We start from the raw sequence: 21,707 nt of genomic DNA on the forward strand, positions 1-21,707 counted from the left end.
TGGTTGGGCTGCAAACCGCAATCCCAATCCTGCGCTGCTCTCTTGCTTCTGGATAGGCCCTCAGACAACCTAGCAGCCAGATGTCCCCAGGATAAGCCTCAGGCTCTGGCCTAGTAGCCTGGGGCAGCACAACACATGTCCACCCAGACAGCTGTCCAGGTGGCACAGAACCCTGATCACCTGACCTCACCCAAATAAATTGGCTCTCCCAGCAGGCCAAGGGACCTAAGAAAAATCCCTGCCCTTTGGTTGAGACACCCCATTCATTCCTAATCTGTCCTTGCAATGCACTTGTCTTATCGAAAGCTATCAGATACCTGGCCATCTAGTGACAGAAGAGAGAAGTGCAGCAATTCCAGAATTAGGGTGGAATCAATTGACCTCCTACCAATTGGCCAAGGCAACTATCACTTGGCAAATACATTTACTAGCAACCCTGCCTAAACATCAGGGTGCTACATTTATATACTAATTATCACAGTATTAACATCAGGTATACTCCACAAATAAACCCTCTGGAGAAATGGTGAGCTTATCAACAAAATGTTACTAAAGGAGGGTGCCCAACTGGATGACCCTGATGATATACTTACCCTCACTCTTTTTACCACACCAATACCAACATGAGTGCCAAGCTATCGTAGGGATTGAAACATCAAATCCTATTAGCTCTACTGTCTGTCTCTTTCGTGCCACAAGTGAGAGCCACTGCCATGGGGTGCAAGCCGCAGGACTCCATCTCAAACCATCGGGAGCTATGGTAAAGACCAGACACTATCAGATGTTGGTGAATCTTTGCCTACCCACTCATGACGCAACTTGTAAAGTGTAACTAAACTTTTTTTTTTTTTGGATAGAGTGGAGAGGGATTAGATTCCCTGTCAGTTTTTCTTGCTGTCTGTGCTCCCATTAGGGAGATTCATCCTCTGGATTTGTCCTGCTTACCATTATCATTGAAAGCGAAATGAAAAGAAAATCCCACATTTTGTGTTGTCCCCAAAAAAGAATAGAGCAAAAATATTTCATTGGGGACACTAGTTCTGGTGATCTGAAGGACCCTGATGGAATTGCCATAATTTGCAGGGATTTCTTCTCACTTCCTGTTTGACTATGGGACAGAAAGGGAATTCTCCCCAATGGGACACAGATGGCAAAATAAAACTGACAGGGGTTATAACCCTCCCTTACTCTATCCAAAATGAAAGATAAAGTTTTGCCTTTAGTTCTACTTTAAAGTGGTTGTAAACCTAGTTACACCACTTTTACCTACAGGTAAGCCTATAATAAGGCTTACCTGTAGGTACTGGAAATATCTCCTAAACCTCCACGGTTTAGGAGATATTTACCATATACGCTTGTGCCGACGTCATCGGCGCATGCGCACTGAAGAAAGGGAACGATTGTTCCGTTTCTAAAGGGCCCGTGCCGTGACTGCCAGCTCCCGCATGCACGCGCGGGAGTGACGAAACGCGACTCCAGCCAGTCACAGAGCCGGAGTCCACGGCCCCGGAAGAAAAAGGGGTGGAGATGGATGTGGCCACCAGCAGGGACATTGTGGGCTTCGTTTGTAGGTAAGTGCAACATATTGCGCTAGAATGCGATGCATACTAGCCCATTGTGCTTTTACTTTGCAGGGGAAAAAGAGGAAGTAAAACCCATCAGGGTTTACTTCCTCTTTAAGCTGGCCATATTCTTGGCATTCCGGTAATCTTCCCTACCACTAGAATACACTGATCAGTGCTGCTAGCTATAGCCTGCGGTGCTGATCCGAGTGGGGAAATCCGACAGTCTGGTTGTACAGAAGACGATCGCAAGTATAACCACAGTGCCCATACATGGATCAAAATTTGGCCAGTCCGCGCTTAACCAGCTATCTTTCAATCAATGTATGGCCAGCTTTACAATGTTTTATTTTGGATGGATCACATAGTAGGTGAGGTTGAAAAAAGACACAAGTCCATCAAGTCCAACCTATGTGTGTGATTATATGTCAGTATTACATTGTATATCCCTGTATGTTGCGGTCATTCAGGTGCTTATCTAATAGTTTCTTGAAGCTATCAATGCTCCCCGCTGAGACCACCGCCTGTGGAAGGGAATTCCACATCCTTGCCACTCTTACAGTAAAGAACCCTCTACGTAGTTTAAGGTTAAACCTCTTTTCTTCTAATTTAAATGAGTGGTTTAACGAGTCTTGTTAAACTCTCTTCTGCGAAAAAGTTTTATCCCTATTGTGGGGTCACCAGTACGGTATTTGTATATTGAAATCATATCCCCTCTCAAGCATCTCTTCTCCAGAGAGAATAAGTTCAGTGCTCACAACCTTTCCTCATAACTAATATCCTCCAGACCCTTTATTAGCTTTGTTGCCCTTCTTTGTACTCGCTCCATTTCCAGTACATCCTTCCTGAGGACTGGTGCCCAGAACTGGACAGCATACTCCAGGTGCGGCCAGACCAGAGTCTTGTAGAGTGGGAGAATTATTGTTTTATCTCTGGAGTTGATCCCCTTTTTAATGCATGCCAATATTCTGTTTGCTTTGTTAGCAGCAGCTTGGCACTGCATGCCATTGCTGAGCTTATCATCTACTAGGACCCCTAGGTCCTTTTCCATCCTAGATTCCCCCAGAGGTTCTCCCCCCAGTGTATAGATTGCATTATTATTTTTGCCACCTGAATGCATTAGTTTACATTTTTCTACATTGAACCTCATTTGCCATGTAGTTTCCCACCCCATTAATTTGTTCAGGCCTTTTTGCAAGGTTTCCACGTCCTGCGGAGAAGTTATTGCCCTGCTTAGCTTAGCATCGTCTGCAAATACAGAGATTGAACTGTTTATCCCATCCTCCAGGTCGTTTATGAACAAATTAAATAGGACTGGTCCCAGCACAGAACCCTGGGGAACCCCACTACCCACCCCTGACCATTCTGAGTACTCACCATTTATCACCACCCTCTGAACTCACCCTTGTAGCCAGTTTTCAATCCATGTACTCACCCTATGGTCCATGCCAACGGACCTTATTTTGTACAGTAAACTGTTGTGGGGAACTGTGTCAAATGCTTTTGCAAAATCCAGATACACCACGTCTACGGGCCTTCCTTTATCTAGATGGCAACTCACCTCCTCATAGAAGGTTAATAGATTGGTTTGGCAAGAATGATTCTTCATGAATCCATGCTGATTAATGATACTGTTCTTATTACTAAAATCTTGTATATAGTCCCTTATCATCCCCTCCAAGAGTTTACATACTATTGATGTTAGGCTAACTGGTCTGAAATTCCCAGGGATGTATTTTGGGCCCTTTTCAAATATTGGTGCTACATTGGCTTTTCTCCAATCAGCTGGTACCATTCCAGTCAGTAGACTATCTGTAAAAATTAGGAACAACGGTCTGGCAATCACTTGACTAAGTTCCCTAAGTACCCTCGGATGCAAGCCTTCTGTTCCCAGTGGTTTATTAATGTTAAGTTTCCCAAGTCTAATTTTAATTCTGTCCTCTGTTTACCATGGAGGTGCTTCCTGTGTTGTGTCATGAGGATAAACACTTCAGTTTTGGTTACTGAAGCCCCCCGATTCGCTCGTGAAGACTGAGGAGAAGAATAAATTCAATACCTTCGCCATCTCCCCATCCTTTGTAACCAGCTGTCCTTCCTCATTCTTTATGGGGCCAATATGGTCTGTCCTCCCTTTTTTACTGTTTACATACTTAAAGAATTTCTTGGGATTTTTTTTGCTCCCTTACATTTCTTGTTGCATTCTTTATAAAGTCTGACATATCTTTGACATACAAGTCTTCACATATCTTTGACGTGTACTGTTTGACAACCTAGTACCTCTTCTGGCATTTGACCCTCAGCCATGCTTTTGACTTTGGTATTTTCTGTATTTTCACTTGAACCAAAACCGGGAATATCTGTTGGTCTGCAGGTTCTGTGGGCTTATTCACAAAATGCCAAAGAATTATGACTCTGACGTACAGTGCCTTGAAAAAGTTTTCATACCCCTTGAAATTTTCCACATTTTGACATGTTACAACCAAAAACGTGAATGTATTTTATGTGACAGACGGACACAAAGTGGCACATAACTGTGAAGTGGAAGGAAAATGATAAATGGTTTTCAATTTTTTTTCACAAGTCCACCTGTGTAATTTAATCTCAGTATAAATACAGCTTTTCTGTGAAGCCCTCAGAGGTCTGTTAGAAAACCTTAGTGAACAAACGGCATCAGGAAGGCCAAGGAGCGCACCAGACAGGTCAGGGATAAGGTTGTGGAGAAGTTTAAAGCAGGGTTAGGTTATAGAAAATATATCCCAAGTTTTGAACATCTCCAAGAGCACTGTTCAATCCATCATCCAAAAAGGAGTATGGCACAACTGCAAACCCACCAAGATATGGCCGTCCACCTAAACGGACAGGCCGGGCAGGGAGAGCATTAATTAGAGAAGCAGCCAAGAGGCCCATGGTAACTCTGGAGGTGGTGCAGAGAGCCCCAGCTCAGGTGGGAGAATCTGTCCACACGACAACTGTTAGTCGTACACTCCACAAATCTGGCCTTTATCGAAGATCGGCAAGAAGAAAGCCATTGGTGAAAGAAATCCATAAGAAGTCCCGTTTGCACTTTGTGAGAAGCCATGTGAGGGACACAGCCAACATGCGGAAGAATGTGCTCTGGTCAGATGAGACCAAAATTGAACACTTTGGCCTAAAAGCAAAATGCTATGTGTGGCAGAAAATTAAAACTGCACATCACCCTGAACACACTATCCCCACCGTGAAACTTGGTGGCAGCATCATGTTGTGGCAATGTTTTTCTTCAGCAGGGACAGGGAAGCTGCTCAGAGTTGATGGGAAGTTGGATGGAGCCAGATACAGGGCAATCTTAGAAGAAACAACAAAAGCCTGGGGAATGCCCAGGAAAAAACCAAAGCCTACTTACCACCAGCTCGTAGACAAGCGAATAAACCTGTCTAACAGTATGCGTTAAAAACAGGGGTTTAGTCCGCACGCATTTGCAAACGCATGTCTGAGCCACAGAGCCACGTCACAGCACCCTGGTATCTGTGGTCCTAACACTAAAATATGAGTGTCCCCACAGTGGAGGCACATGCATTCTGATGGATAAATGAGGGCAGGTGGACTGAAGGGGAGCCCATCCCTTCTTAAAGGTACAGGAGCACACCAAACGCCCAGCAAATAGCATAATGGCTGCAAAGGTGTTGGTGCGTTGCTGGACCAATACAAACACCATCATGATATAAAAAACTTGCCACCACCCTCATCTATAGCTTGCTATTGCAGTAAGCGGCATTGGAGGGCTAAAACAGGTATCAACTAAAGCCTGGGGAATGCCCAGGAAAAAACCAAAGCCTACTTACCACCAGCTCGCAGACAAGCGAATAAACCTGTCTAACAGTATGCGTTAAAAAATCTTAGAAGAAAACCTGTTAGAGTCTGCAAAAGACTTGAGGCTGGGGCGGAGGTTCACCTTCCAGCAGGACAACGACCCTAAACATACAGCCAGAGCTATAATGGAATGGTTTAGATCAAAGCATAGTCATGTGTTAGAATGGCCCAGTCAAAGTCCAGACCTAAAATAAGTTGAGATTCTGTGGCAAGACTTAAAAATATCTGTTCAGACGCCCTCCATCCAATCTGACAGAGCTTGAGCTATTTTGCAAAGAAGAATGGGCAAAAATGTCACTCTCTAGATGTGCAAAGCTGGTAGAGACATCCCCAAAAAGACTTGCAGCTTCCACTTCACAATTATGTGCCACTTTGCGTTGGTCTATCACATAAAATCCCAATAAAAGACATTTACTTTTTTTGTTGTAACACGACAAAATGTGAAAATTTCAAAGGGTATGAATATTTTTTCAAGGCACTGTACCTACCCTTCCCCTTTCCTTATCACACCACTCACAGCATTTCGATTTCCAATTTTGACTGAAACATCAAGTCTGAGCTTTACTAACAGATTTTACTCCTATCAAAACTGATTCATACCTATTGGACTAAACACCATTTCATGAACGCGTACACTTTTGCTAGTTCCTTTACAAACTATGACCAGGCAATCCTACCCTATCATTGCAGCTGAAGATGTCTACATCATTCTTTATACCAATTGAGATCTTACAAACCTGGAGTTCCTCATTAGAATTTCCATCATTTACACACATTATTCACACAATAACCTTGTTACATAGTCTGGTTGAAAAAAGACACAAGTCCACCCAGTTCAGCTCCTTGTGAGTGTGAAAACCTCTTCTAGCACATAAACACATTGGGCACAGGGACGGGTATTCTTGAATCACGATTGCAGGTGCACCATGGAGGTCATAGGTTCAGCAGAAGTTGTCACCTCCTCTACCTCATTAGCTACATCAGTGAATCCTTTGCCATGTTGCCAATACTCACCGGATTTGTGTGTGTTCTTCTTTCCCTGGCCTCCATTGATCGGAGGTAATGTGCGACTCAGGAATGTGTCCCACTGCACCTTTTCGGGTCCTCCTAAATCTCGAACCTTTTGCAGACACAACTCTAGGTAATTAATGGGGTCTTCAGGTCGATAGTACATAAGGCCTGTAAGCAGGCTCTGAGGAGAAGATATAAAATACATTACAGATATATCAGAAATGATTTTACAGTTTGATGTTATCATTGCAGTGGAAAATCTATGAGCTTTTTATTTTTAGCTCCAAACACCTTTGCTGTATCGAAACTGCTTGACTTTGCCAGCCATTACATTGTTCTGTGTCTATATATGGCTGACAAAGCCCAGGGCAAATCTAATATGTTGCAACAGTCGCACTTGCACGCTCTACCGAAATGCGTTAATTTGTGACCTCTTTTATGTCCACATGCTTTTGTTGGTGACAGGTTCCCTTTAAAGACTGAAATCCTACAGCTGAACTCCAGGCAAATGGCTAATGATGAATGATGGCACAGATGAAACACATAAATGGGAACTGTTTTGCCCTTTAGGTCTAGGTTTCAGGTACATTTTGCATTTTTAAACCCGCATTTTTGTTGCGTTTTTGCATGCAGTTTTCATGCATTTTGCGTTGTTTTTTTTTTCTTTCTTTTTCTGTATATAGCTGGTTGCTAAGGAGCGGGCCGGGGAGCCAGCCACTGTGTCCTCAACCTCTTCCCGTCCGCGCTGCAGCCGTTTCCAACCTACTTTGCCGGGAGGGCGTCCATAGACATTCTCCCATGCTTGAGCGGCCTGCAGGGCGCGCAGCATGCTCTGTGATCAGCGAGTCTGAGACTCGGCTGATCACAGATCAGAGTAAGGGGTTGATCCCGACCCCTTACCATGTGATCAGCTGTCAGCCAATGACAGCTGATCATGTGTTGTAAACAGAGCCGGTAATCGACTATTTTTTCTCCTCACGCTGGTAGCGTGAGGAGAAAAAAAAAAAACCGATCACCGGCGGCTGTGAGAGGGACATCAGTCCCGATCGTGGGGAGCCTCTGCAGGGGCTTCTGTGCCACCTACCAGTACACAACAGTACCACCCATCAGTGCCCACAGTGTCACCTACCAGTGCCACCTATAAATGTCACCAATCAGTGCCTCATCACCAGTGCTGTCTATCAATACCACCTACCAGTGCCCATCAGTGCCACCCATCAGGGTCCATCAGTGCCGTCTTATCAGTGCCTATCAGTGTCGCCTTATCTGTGCCTATCAGTGCAGCCCATCATTGCCCATCAGTGCAGCCTTATCAGCGAATATCAATGAAGGAGAAAAATTACCTGTTTGCAAAATTTTATAACAAACTATTTATTTATTTTTTTCAAAAATTTCTGTCTTTTTTTATTTAGCAAAAAATAAAAACCCAAATGGTGATTAAATACCACCAAAAGAAAGCTTCATTTGTGTGAAACAAAATGATAAAAATTTCATTTAAGTACAGTGTAGCATGATCGCGCAATTGTCATTCAAAGTGTGACAGCGCTGAAAGCTAAAAATTAGTCTGGGCAGGAGGGGGGATTAAGTGCCCAGTAAGTAAGGGTTAACAAAATTTCCGCCAAAAAAATATGGGGATATAAAATATTGGCTCCCCCCCCCAAATCCATGCCAGGCCCTTATCCGAGCATGCAGCCGGCAGGTTAGGGAAGGAACGAGGGAGCACGCACCCCTCCCACCCTAAAGCACCTTGTCCACATGTTGATAAAGACAAGGGACTTTTCCCCACAACCCAGGGCTGTGGTTGTGGGGGTCTGCGGGCGGGGGGCTTATTGGAATCTGAAAGCCCCCCAGATCCCGCCCCCCCCCCATGTGAATGGGTATGGGGTACATAGTACCCATTCACCAAAAAAAAGTGTAAAAGTGAATAGAGAAAGTACAAGAGTTTTTGACAAGTCCTTTATTAAAAAATAAAAAAACAATGTCCCCCAATGTAGATCCATCGTCAATCATGACACCCGCTGCCTGCTTCGCCGTGTGACGTTTCTTAAAACGTCACCTGGTGGCACCGCCCCCTTGTGACGTCAGCGGCCCAGCATGCATTGGTCAATGATGTCACAGGGGGCAGGGCCACTACGTGCTGTCGTCCAAGTGGCCATGCTCCTTAGCTATTTAACAAATGTCACACGGCAGAGCAGGCAGAACTCGGGAGCGTTCGATCGCAAGCGCAGCTTTTTTTTTTTTTTTCCGGGTCCTGTGGTGGCAGCAGCGAACATCATGATTGACGATAGATCTACATCAGGGGACATTGTTTTTGAATAAAGGACTTGTTTTTCACTTTTACACTTTTTTGGTAAATGGGTAGGGGTATTATGTACCCCATACTCATTCACATGGGAGGGGCAGGATATGGGAGCTTTCAGATTCCGATAAGCCCCCCCCCCCTGCAGACCCCCACAACTACTTCCCAGCCAGTATCTTTAGTGCAGTGACAGTGTATAGTATTATCACTGTATTAGCTTCACTAGTGATGTCAGTGGCAGTTAGTTCCCCCCCAGGATCAGTGTCAGATTGTCCACAAAACTATCGCAGTCACATTATATGTCGTTGATCACCGCCATTAGTAGTACACAAAAAAAATACAATATACACTCACCGGCCACTTTATTAGATACACCTGTACAATTGCTTGGTAACACAAATTGCTAATCACCAGCCAATCACATGGCAGCAACTCAATGCATTTAGGCATCTAGATGTGGTGAAGACGACTTGCTGAAGTTCAAACAGAGCATCAGAATGGGGAAGAAAGGGGATTTAAGTGACTGAACATGGCATGGGTTCTTGGTGCCAGATGGGCTGGTCTGAGTATTTCAAAAACTGCGATCTACTGGGATTTTCACACACAACCATCTCTAGGGTTTACAGAGAATTGTCCGAAAAAGAGAAAATATCCAGTGAGTGGCTGTTGTGTGGAAGAAAATGCCTTGTTGATGTCAGAGGAGAATGGGCAGACTGGTTCAAGATGAAAGGCAACAGTAACTCAAATAACCACTCGTTACAACCAATATATGCAGAATTCCCAACACATCGAACCTTGAAGCATATGGGCTACAGCAGCAGAAGACCACACCGGGTGCCACTCCTGTCAGCTAAGAACAGGAAACTGAGGCTACAATTTGCACAGGCTCACCAAACATGGACAATAGAAGATTGGAAAAACATTGCCTGGTCTGATGAGTCTCAATTTCAGCTGAGACATTCAGATGGTGGGGTCAGAATTTGGTGTAAACAACATGAAATCATGGATCCCTCTTGCCTTGTATCTCCGGTTCAGGCTGGTGATGGTGTAATGGTGTGGGGGATATTTTCTTGGCACACTTTGGGCTCCTTAGTACCAATTGAGCATCGTTTAAATGACACAACCCAACCTGAGTGTTGTCGCTGACCATGTCCATCCCTTTATGACTACAGTGTCCCCATGTTCTGATGGCTCCTTCCAGCAGGATAATACACCATGTCACAAATCTCCAATCATCTCACCACTGGACAATGAGGTCACTGTACTCCAATGGCCTCCACACTCACCACATCTCAATCCAATAGAGCACCTTTGGGATGTGGTGGAATTGGAGATTTGCATCATTTATGTGCAGCCAACAAATCTGCAGCAACTGCGTGATGTTATCATTGTCAATATGGACCAAAATGTCTGAGGAATGTTTCCAACACCCTTGTTGAATCCATGTCATGAAGAATGAAGGCAGTTCTGAAGGCAAAAGGGGGTCTAACCCCTTACTAACAAGGTGTTTGTAGGCACTATAGCTTTCACACAAAAATATCAATATACCCTTATTGTGATTTTTTTTTTTTTTTTTTTTTTTTACCAAAGACATGTAGCAGAATACATTTTGGCTGAATTTTATTCAGAAAGTTTTATATATATATATATATATATATATATATATATATATATATATATATATATATAATATAACATTTTTTTTTTACTGTCCAGCCTTTTTTCGTTTATATCACAAAAATTAAAAAAAATCCAGCAGTGATCAATACCACCACCATCAAATACGACCAAAAGAAAGCTCTATTTGTGTGAAAAAAAAATTGAATTGGTTTCGTTTGGGTACAGCGTTGCATGACTGCACAGTAAAAGTTAAAGTAGCGCAGTGCTAAATGGCAAAAAATGGCCTAGTCATGAAGGGCGTAAAACCTTCCAGCGCTGAAGTGGTTAAGGAGGTTAGCATTCGGATTACAGGATAATTGTGTTCTACCAATTATGGTCATTTTTGCTTCTCTTGTTTTATTTTTAATCTTATGGACTACTATGCCATCTTTTTTTAGTAATTGTTTGCTATGGCAATGGAAGGGGCGGGAGGACCCGGGATTTAATGAATGAGATGCTGATAAAGACTGGTGGGCTATTTAGGACATAATGGTTAGCTGGAAAATGAAATGTAAAAAGTTAATTCCATGGAGTGTTGCCCCTCCTTTCTCCTGTCCACAGATCTGATCCCCAGTAATGTAATGACTGTGCTGACATCCCTCCAGCTTCCTCCCTATGATATACAGTAGATATATTTTACATTAAGGCAAGCCGTAAATTTGATTTTCTTTCCTTCCACCACGGGTACAAGGAAAAACAATGTCTCCAATCCCCCATCAGCAGAGTGTTGATGGGGGATTCTCTCCCTCAAGGGCTTTTGTGTTCTGCCGGAAGGAAGTCTTCCCAGCCAGCAGAACACAATGATTACTGCTAGTGGCTTTAGCCGCTGGCAGTAATCTCATGTAAAAAGAATCAGACAGCCGGGTGTACCCAAGTCGATCGATGAATCAACTTGCCTGCCCATAGATGGATTGAATCTCGGTTGGTTCCTGCTGAACCAGCCGAGATTCAATCCATTGATGGCCAGCTTAAAGTGATTGTAAAGGTTTTTTTTTTTTTTAAATAACAAACATGTTATACTTGGGTTTTTCACAGAGTGGCCCCGATCCTCCTCTTCTGGGGTCCTCCTCGTCGGCGCTCCTGGCTCCTCCTCTTCTTGCATGCCCCCACGGAGAGCCGCATTTCATGGCACTCATGCGGGCGTGCTCCCGAGTCCTGCTTCTGCATCCATTGACACAGACAGCAGGGCTCAGCCCTGCCCCCTGGCTCGCGCATCACTGGATTTGACTGACAGCAGCGGGTGCCAATGGCTCCTGCTGCTATCAATTTATCCAATGAAGACCGGAGACAGCGGCTGGAGCTGCTGTCGCTGGAACGATCGGGCTCAGGTAAGAAAGGGGGGGGTGCTGCAGCACAAAAGGCTTTTCACCTTAATGCATTAAGGTGAAAAACTGTGTTCACAACCCCTTTAAGATCAATGACAGTAGAAATGATCTGTGATTTTTAATATCAGCCCAGGGCCACTGATAAGGCAGTACAGCCAGCCCTCCTGTACTGGGCCCGGGCCCCATCAGTTCAAAAGGGAGGCCCGAGCCCCATCAGTTCAAAAGGGAGGCCCGAGCCCCATCAGTTCAAAAGGGAGGCCCGGGCCCCATCAGTTCAAAAGGGAGGCCCGAGCCCCATCAGTTCAAAAGGGAGGCCCGAGCCCCATCAGTTCAAAAGGGAGGCCCGGGCCCCATCAGTTCAAAAGGGAGGCCCGGGCCCCATCAGTTCAAAAGGGAGGCCCGGGCCCCATCAGTTCAAAAGGGAGGCCCGGGCCCCATCAGTTCAAAAAGGAGGCCCGGGCCCCATCAGTTCAAAAGGGAGGCCCGGGCCCCATCAGTTCAAAAGGGGGGGCCGGGCAGCTGCTGAGCTGTACCGTCTTATTGCAGAGACTGATCCTCTTCTTATGACTAAGGCCTTATAGGCTGAAACGCGTCAAATGACTTAATCTGCATTTGTTCACTGTGGCTATTCAATAAAATGAAGAAATTTTAAGAACAACCGGAGTGCGGATCATTTTTTCTACACTGATCCTCTTCTGCCTCCCCTGCAGCGGTGCCAGCTTCTCCTCCTCTTTCTCCCTCTGGCTGCACTGCACGGGGATTGGTTCTAGCACGTGCCCCTTCCATTTTCTGTTCAGACCCACCATGTGCCCCTTTCCCCCACAACGCTGTTGGCTTCCCTCCTCTCCCGCCTCCAGCTGCTATGGGCACACAGGAGATGTTTCAGGATGGTGAGCGGGGGAAGGGGCTGGTAAATATGTTATTTACTGGCCCTTTCTTTTCCTGAATGAACACAGTGAGAAATCAGTAACAATCACTCATGTGTTCATTCATCACTGAAGCATAGCAAACTGTTTACTATGCTTCAATTAGTAAATGAGCAGGAAGCCTCAGAGTACTTCCTATTCATCTGTGTAGCTGAGGCTGCAAAGAAATGGACTGGGGGGGCAGTCTGGTAGGCTGTCTGGGGACCCCCTGATTTAAGACAGCAGCCCTGTATCAGCCAATTGTTTTTTTTTTTCTAACTACAAAAATATGTGAGTCTTACAACACAATAAACGAGGAGGAGGATGTGACTCCTATCTGTGTTATGTGACAACGAGCCTAAACAAATGTGTCTCATCATCTGTGTGTGTGTGCTGATCTGTCTTCTCACGTGTCCCACAGCCTGAGAAATGCGTGATGCGGCTTCGACTCCTCCGATCGCTGTTGTACGTTAGACCCACGGCCATTAATCACTAATGACTCAGGGAGATAAAAATGACTGTTTTCTTTATCAAACGACAGGTTCAATTTATCAACAGCCAATACGAGTCTAGAGGTTCTGTCATGCCATCATTCCCTTCCCTTCTTCCAGTGTCGCCCTTCTTGTGACAACCAACCACTTTTCTATAATAAAGTGAATGTATACCCAACATTTCTTTACAGCTGAACCCTAAAGCCCCGTACACACGATCGGACATTCCGACAACAAAATCCATGGATTTTTTTCCGGCGGATGTTGGCTCTAACTTGTCTTGCATACACACGGTCACACAAATCTTGTCGGAAATTCCGATCGCCAAGAACGCGGTGACGTACAACACGTACGCCGAGCCCAGAAAAATGAAGTAGCCAGTGCGGCTCTTCTGCTTGATTCCGAGCATGCGTGGAACTTTGCGCGTCGGAATTGTTTACACATGATCGGAATTTACAACAACGGATTTTGTTGTCGGAAAATTTGAGATCCAGATCTTAAATTTTGTGTGATGGAAATTCTGATGGAAAATGTCCGATGGAGCCTACACACGGTCGGAATTTCCAACAACAAGCTCCCATCGCACATTTTCTGGCGGAAAATCCGACCGTGTATACAGAGCATAACAGGTATAGAGGGGAACTCTTCCAAAGTGAAAACAATATCTGTTTACAACGGTTTCTCTAACTTCCTGCTGTGTCTCTGGGACAGGAAGTAAAAACAGATCTCCCTGATGAGACACTGACAGCTAGAAAACCTGACAGGGGTCCCAACTATTCCCCAAGAAGAAAGGGAATGTATCTGTGATGAGTGTTGCAACCCATCACTACCCAGATGTCAATTCCCCCCTGCACAGTGGAAATCAATGAAGAGATCTGATTGGCTCCTGTGGTCCACACAGACATGTTACTGTATTTACTAAAGGAGTCTTTTTTTTTTTTTTTTTTTTTACCCAGGCACACCAAAAATGCAGACAGGATCAGGGGGATGTTTATTTGTCAACTGTCACATTGGAAAACCATTCAAGCAGCGGGGAAGGAAGGGGCCTAGAACATACCTCTGCTTATCTTCCCAATTGCTCATTCTAAATACATTCCCAATTGCTGGAGAACTATACACTGTATGTGATCACTGTTTTACTCAAGGATTTGTATTTCTGTCCACCCGATTCTGACAGTTGCAGTCCTTTTTACAATTTGTATTACCAGACTGATGACCTGACTTTTCTCTGATGCTGGAAAGCGTTAGGTCACCACCCTGCCCCCGACCTATGACTGGGCAGGAGGAAGCTGCAGAAGTTCATCCCCTGCTCACACTGCTCCTTCCTCCTGTCATCATTTTCATTGTAGACAGCACCTGATTGGTTCCCCCTGCCTATCCTCCTTCTAGTTTGGGTGCTGCAGTAGCAGGAAATACAGGAGGGTAATACCAAGTACTTGCACTCGCTGCATTAAAAGTTTATGGCACAATTGTCTGTTAAAGCGGAGTTCCACCCTAAAAAATGTTTTTCCTTGAAAAGACTCCTTTTTACCTATAAACAAACATTTGCAGGAAAAAAAAATGTATACTTACCCTAAACTCCCTGTTGCTATTTAGTCCTAGTAATCAGCCACTTCCTGGTCCGCAAAGCTCCTCGAGACTTCTTCCCTCGCCTATGCTCCTGGGCAATGATGCGTCCTCATTTCCCAGGAGTCTGTGGGCAGTACTGTGATGTTGCCATAACACCGCGGCAGGACCTTCCTCCATCGCCACCCGTTGTTATGGCAATTTTAGAAACAATCGGCGCTACGGCCAGTGAATCGCACATGCGCAAGATCAAGAGGTGCATGATGGTTACCCAGCATGCACCTCTCCAAAGATATTCCAGGAAACGATATCGATTGGGCTCCACATGCCCACATTAACGATGGAAACGGCTACAAACAGAGGAATTAAATATTACACTCAGGAATTTATATCTTTGAACAATATATCAAGATCACTGTATACTCTTATTTTAATTACATTAGCAACAATACTAGGATCAAAAAAAATAATAATTTGCCGTTTTTATGTCTACCTGGAGTTCAGCTTTAAAGTGCACCTGTGATAAGAAGCAAGTTATTATTTCCTTGGGGGCATAGGACATTTGTGTGATTGGTTGCACACCCTTCCTCCAGCAAGGACAGGGTGCCCCGCTCTTGGTTGTTTAGGTCATGTGCTTCTAGGTATGGCTGCTTCATAAAGTGTCCACCATCGCACATTGTTTCTCAGCATCTAAGTGTGTAATGTCTGAAGTCTCTTGACAGGACAGCAGCTCCCAGGTTTCAGATGACCTCTGATAGGAGCACCAACTTGCTTAAATAAGGCCCGTGCTTTGTTGTGAAGGGCGGTGCAGTAGGTTCATTTAACCTGCTTCCTCCCCAACACATGCTTGCCTACCTTTTGCTCCATTTGGTCACTGGGAGATAAGAGAAATACATCACTGGTTCTCCTCAAACACATCTCAGTACAAGTGATTTTTCTTTTTAAAATATGCTACATTTGTTTCTGAGTCTGTCTTTGTCAGCCTTTCTCAACCTTTTTAAAATGGAGGAATCCTTGAAATAACTTTCAGGTTTTTATGGAACCCTTGCCAAAAAATTACTATATCTGCCACTCATGGAACATTAGCCTGGTTGTCAATGGGAAGAATGCTTCCCCATTGGTGGTGAGCGGGAAGAATGCTCCTTTAATTGATGGTCATTGGGAAGAGTAGTTGTCCTATTAGTGGTCAGTGGGAAGAATGCTTCCTCCATTGGTGGTCAGTGGGAAGAATGCTTCCTCCATTGGTGGTCAGTAGAAAGAGTGCTTCTTCCATTGGATACTGAGAAGAATGCTTCTCCTGTTGGTGGTCAGTGAGAAGAATGCTCTTTCCCTTTGTTGGTCGGTGGAAAAATTGCTCCTTATTGATGGTCATTGGGAAAAGTAGTTCTTCCATTGGTGGTCAGTAGGATGAAATGCTCTCTCCATTGGTGGTTAGTAGAAAGAATACTTCTTCCATTGGTGGATAATGAGAAGAATCTTTCTCCTGTTGGTGGTCAGTGGGAAGAACATTCTTTCCCTTGGTGGTCAGTGAGAAAAAATGCTCCTTATTGATAGTCATTGGGTAGTGCATAGTTCTTCTTCCATTGGTGGCAAGTGGGAAGAATGCTCTTTTTCGCTTGGTGGCCAGTGGGAAAAAATTCTCCTTCAATTGATGATCATTGGGAAGAGTAATTTTTCTATTGGTGATCAGTAGAAAGAATGCTTCTTCCATTGGTGGAAAGTCAGAAGAATGCTTCTTCAAACAGTGGTAAGTGCAGAGAATGCTCCTTCCATTGGTAGTCAGGGGGAAGAATAGTTCTTCAATTGGTGGTCAGTGTAAATAATGCTCCTTACATTGGTGGTCTATGGGAATAATAGATCATCTTCCATCGGTGGTCAGTAGGAAGAATATCCCTTACATTGGTGGTCTGGTCAGTGGGAAGAATGCTCATTATATTAGTGGCCTATTGTAAGAATAGTAATTCTTCCATTGGTGGTCAGTAGGAAGAATACTCCTTACATTGGTGGCCTAAAGGAAGAATAGTAGTTCTTCCATTGGTGGTCAGTAGGAAGAACGCTCCTTACATTGGTCGTCAGTGATCAGAATGCTCTGTACATTGGAGGTCAGTGGGAAGAATGCTCCTTTCATGGGTAGTCAGTAGGAAGAATATCCCTTACATTGGTGATAGGTGGGAAGAATGCTCCTTCCATAGGGTTAGTGGGAAGAATGCCGCCTTACAAAGCACTAAAAGTATAATTGGTGACATATCTGAGAGGAAGAAATTGCTCCATTGATCAAGGAACCCCTAGCAACATTTGGAGGAACCCTAGGGTTCCATGGAACTGTGGTTGAGAAGGGCTGGTCTATGCTAACCCTTGAGGTATTTCTGCCCCAGTAAATCTTGATCCATTTGGGTTGCTATTGCTGAGTGAGCAGCTGAAACCCTATATTTTATTGTTTGTTTTCATCCCAAGTGTGCAGAGCAGGACCTCTGACTTCACTTGCTGCACACTTGTAGTGGTGCGGTGACTGGAAAGCCAGAAGCAGACAGTAAACTAGCATTTTCAAAAGCAGATCAGGCATGGAAGCCCCTTACCAAGTTTATGAAGCAAGGGATAGCAATGACAGGGGTACAATAGTCTCCTTTAACTTTTCTAATCAAATATAATTCACTAAATACAAGTAAAAATCACCCCATACTCTGCAACCGAGCCCCCAGATAAAGAGGAAATACAACGACTCCCCGGCAATACATTGCCATAGTGTATACAGCATAACAGAATAAGACATCATAGAGGGATCTCCGCATACATCTGCAGCAAAACATCGGACTGCACAACACTGAGCACACCGATCACATCACCCAGACAGCGGGCACACACTGCGGGGGACACACCTCGAACAGCCGGGGGATGTGCCGCTCCGACAGGTAATCCTTCGCCTGAGATGTGTTCATCCTGCGGCTCCTCTCCGATCTCCGCACCCGGATCACTGTGATCTCTGTACCGCCTCCCCTTCACTGCTACCCGGTGTCTCCTCCTGTCTGTGCCGCCTCCTCCGGAGCGATCCCGATCCTTAGCTACACCTCCAACCCCACCAATGAGCGACCACCACTATCACCTCCACCCCCACCAATGAGCGACCACCAGTATCAACATCACCCACCAGTATCACTTCCACCCCCACCAAAGAGCGACCACCACTATCACCTCCACCCCCACCAATGAGCGACCACCAGTATCAACATCACCCACCAGTATCACTTCCACCCCCACCAATGAGCGACCACCAGTATCAACATCACCCACCAGTATCACTTCCACCCCCACCAAAGAGCGACCACCACTATCACCTCCACCCCCACCAATGAGCGACCACCAGTATCAACATCACCCACCAGTATCACTTCCACCCCCACCAATGAGCGACCACCAGTATCAACATCACCCACCAGTATCACTTCCACCCCCACCAATGAGCAACCACCAGTATCACTTCCACCCCCACCAATGAGCAACCACCAGTATCACCATCACAGACCAGTATCACCTCCACCCCCACCCCCAGCAATGAGCGACCACCAGTATCAACATCACCCACCAGTATCACTTCCACCCCCACCAATGAGCGACCACCAGTATCAACATCACCCACCAGTATCACTTCCACCCCCACCAATGAGCGACCACCAGTATCACCATCACAGACCAGTATCACCTCCACCCCCACCCCCAGCAATGAGCGACCACCAGTATCAACATCACCCACCAGTATCACTTCCACCCCCACCAAAGAGCGACCACCACTATCACCTCCACCCCCACCAATGAGCGACCACCAGTATCAACATCACCCACCAGTATCACTTCCACCCCCACCAATGAGCGACCACCAGTATCAACATCACCCACCAGTATCACTTCCACCCCCACCAATGAGCAACCACCAGTATCACTTCCACCCCCACCAATGAGCGACCACCAGTATCACCATCACAGACCAGTATCACCTCCACCCCCACCCCCAGCAATGAGCGACCACCAGTATCAACATCACCCACCAGTATCACTTCCACCCCCACCAATGAGCGACCACCAGTATCAACATCACCCACCAGTATCACTTCCACCCCCACCAATGAGCGACCACCAGTATCACCATCACAGACCAGTATCACCTCCACCCCCAGCAATGAGCGACCACCAGTATCAACATCACCCACCAGTATCACTTCCACCCCCACCAATGAGCGACCACCAGTATCAACATCACCCACCAGTATCACTTCCACCCCCACCAATGAGCGACCACCAGTATCAACATCACCCACCAGTATCACTTCCACCCCCACCAATGAGCGACCACCAGTATCACCTCCACCCCCACCAATGAGCGACCACCAGTATCACCTCCACCCCCACCAATGAGCAACCACCAGTATCACCTCCACCCCCACCAATGAGCAACCACCAGTATCACTTCCACCCCCACCAATGAGCGACCACCAGTATCACCATCACAGACCAGTATCACCTCCACCCCCACCCCCAGCAATGAGCGACCACCAGTATCAACATCACCCACCAGTATCACTTCCACCCCCACCAATGAGCGACCACCAGTATCAACATCACCCACCAGTATCACTTCCACCCCCACCAATGAGCGACCACCAGTATCACCATCACCCACCATTATCACCTCCACCCCCACCAATGAGCGACCACCACTATCACTTCCACCCCCACCAATGAGGGACCACCAGTATCACCATCACCCACCACTATTGCTTCCACCCCCACCAATGAGAGACCACCAGTATCACCATCACCCACCAGTATCACCTCCAACCCCACCAATGAGCAACCACCAGTATCACCATCACCCACCAGTATCACCTCCACCCCCACCAATGAGCGACCACCAGTATCACTTCCACCCCACTAATGAGCGACCACCAGTATCACCATCACCCACCAGTATCACCTCCACCCCCCACCAATGAGCGACCACCAGTATCACCTCCACCCCCACCAATGAGCGTATCACTTCCACCCCACCAATGAGCGACCACCACTATCACCTTCAGAGTGAGCAACCACCAGTATCACCATCACCCCCACCAATGAGCAACCACCAGTATCACCATCACCCCCACCAGTGAGCAACCACCAGTATCACCTCCACCCCCACCAATGAGCGACCACCACTATCACCTCCACCCCCACCAATGAGCGACCACCACTATCACTTCCACCCCCACCAATGAGCGGCCACCACTATCACTTCCACCCCCACCAATGAGCGACCATCAGTATCGCCATCACCCACCAGTATCACCTCCACCCCCACCAATGAGCGACCACCAGTATCACCTCCACCCCCACCAATGAGCGACCACCACTATCACCCCCACCCCTCTGCTCCGGTGTGGTTCCTGTCCCCTAAACACACCAGCTGAAGCACTGCATGGCACCTTTTAGCTTGACTCTGGGAATAGCCCTTTGAACGCTTAGGGGGTACCTGATGTTCATAGGACAATTCTGCAGAGGAGGGCATGGAGGGGCGGAGGAGCAGGAGGGGGTAGAGCTCATAGGTATGGCATCATCACCACCAGCTGTATGGAGACGTGGGGGCATAACAAGCTGCAACAACTAAATATATCGTCCCTGCCCATGCTTGCTGAACCACGTGTCAGCAGTAAGGTGGATTTTACGGTTTTATTTTGGTAGTACACAAGATGTATGTGTGAAATGCATCTACGTGACCACAGTTTGGTTTCTTTGGTGTTATCTTTGTGAAAAAAAATAAAAGGCAATCAGTAGTTCTGGATGTACAGCCATTTCTTTCTTCTTTCTTTGGATTTTACGGCTGACTACCTTGCCCAAAGATTCCAGAACATTCCCTTCCACGTGATGGTAGAGAAATGGAACGGCCTTACATGAAAAGTAGTAGCGACTGGGAACCTGCCATTGTGGTACAGCACATTGTGCTAATTCACTGAAGGGGACAGAATCCACCAGGCTGAAAGGCAGAAGTTGGAGAGCCAACAGCTTTGACAAGCTTGCATTCAGACGCTGGGCATGTGGGTGGCAGGGACTGTATTTTTTTTTTTCTGCTGCAGCAGATGGGGCAGAGAAATTTGCCGGCTACAGTCTACAGCTGGTGGTGTGCTGCTGGCAGATGTGCTGCCAGGACCTGGGACACCCTGTGCTATACCATCATCCCTGTCAGCGGAGGCTGCTGAAAGGTAATGACTCGGTATCGCAGGGGCAGACTGAAGTGGGTAAGGAGGGGGGACAGATTTGTGCCCCTTTTTGTGTGGCTTTTTAGGTGCGTTTGCCAATGGGTTGAGTGGTTGGACGTTAAATGCCTTGTTAAGCATGTGGTACCCAAATGGTTGGTGTTTTGGCCACGTTTGATGTGCCTGAGACACAGTTTGCAGATAGCAACAATGCGATCTGCTGCAGATGTGCTGAAAACGGCCCAGACAGCTGAGCTTTGGGGAGTGGGCTGGGAGATAACAGCTGCAGAATGTGATGGAATAGAGTGGCTGCTCTCTACTCTTTCTTTCTGCGGCTTGGGGAACATGAATGTCAATTTGTCCACCAGTGTCCCTCCCTCTCTCTAGGCATGTTCCTGTCATCCTCAACCTCAAAACCAACATCTGAATCCAGTAATGGCTGGGCATCATCAAGGAGCAAGTGGCTGACGCTGTGGTCAAATAACTCAGCTGACTCTTCAATGGCTGATGTTGGGGCTATGGCAGAAATAGATGTGGATAGGGAGACAGTTTTATCCACTCTGGCAACTGCAGGGGACTGCACACTTGTCTCTGCTTGTGTGATGGAGGAGGAGGAGGAGGATGAGGAAGGTTTAGTAAGCCAATCCACCACCTCCTCTGCATGCTGTGGCTGGATAGCACGCGCGAACTCACTAAACCCCCTTTACTGCCAAGAGAACGTCTGCCTCTCCTTGTTGTCCTCCCAGACATTATTGGGAGGGAGAGGGCAGTGCTTATAAGCAAATGTAAAGAAGAAGTTGAAATCTGTACGTAGAT

The 21,707-nt window shown here is 46.3% G+C and overlaps 1 protein-coding gene across 1 annotated transcript in view; it reads right to left on the reverse strand.

Moving 5' to 3' along the window:
• AK1 (adenylate kinase 1) overlaps nucleotides 1-17,696 on the reverse strand; it is a 176,006-nt gene extending 158,310 nt beyond the window's left edge. Inside the window, exons 1-2 of the mRNA XM_073600458.1 lie at nucleotides 17,544-17,696; nucleotides 6,426-6,603 (exon numbers count right to left, since the gene is read on the reverse strand). Coding sequence (XP_073456559.1) covers nucleotides 6,426-6,603; nucleotides 17,544-17,603 — 238 coding nt within the window. The 5' untranslated portion in view covers nucleotides 17,604-17,696. The remainder of the gene's footprint in view (nucleotides 1-6,425; nucleotides 6,604-17,543) is intronic.
• Between the last annotated feature and the right edge of the window lie 4,011 nt (nucleotides 17,697-21,707).

This window comes from Aquarana catesbeiana, linkage group LG09 (assembly GCF_042186555.1).
Source record: "Aquarana catesbeiana isolate 2022-GZ linkage group LG09, ASM4218655v1, whole genome shotgun sequence".
Lineage (NCBI taxonomy): Eukaryota > Metazoa > Chordata > Amphibia > Anura > Ranidae > Aquarana > Aquarana catesbeiana.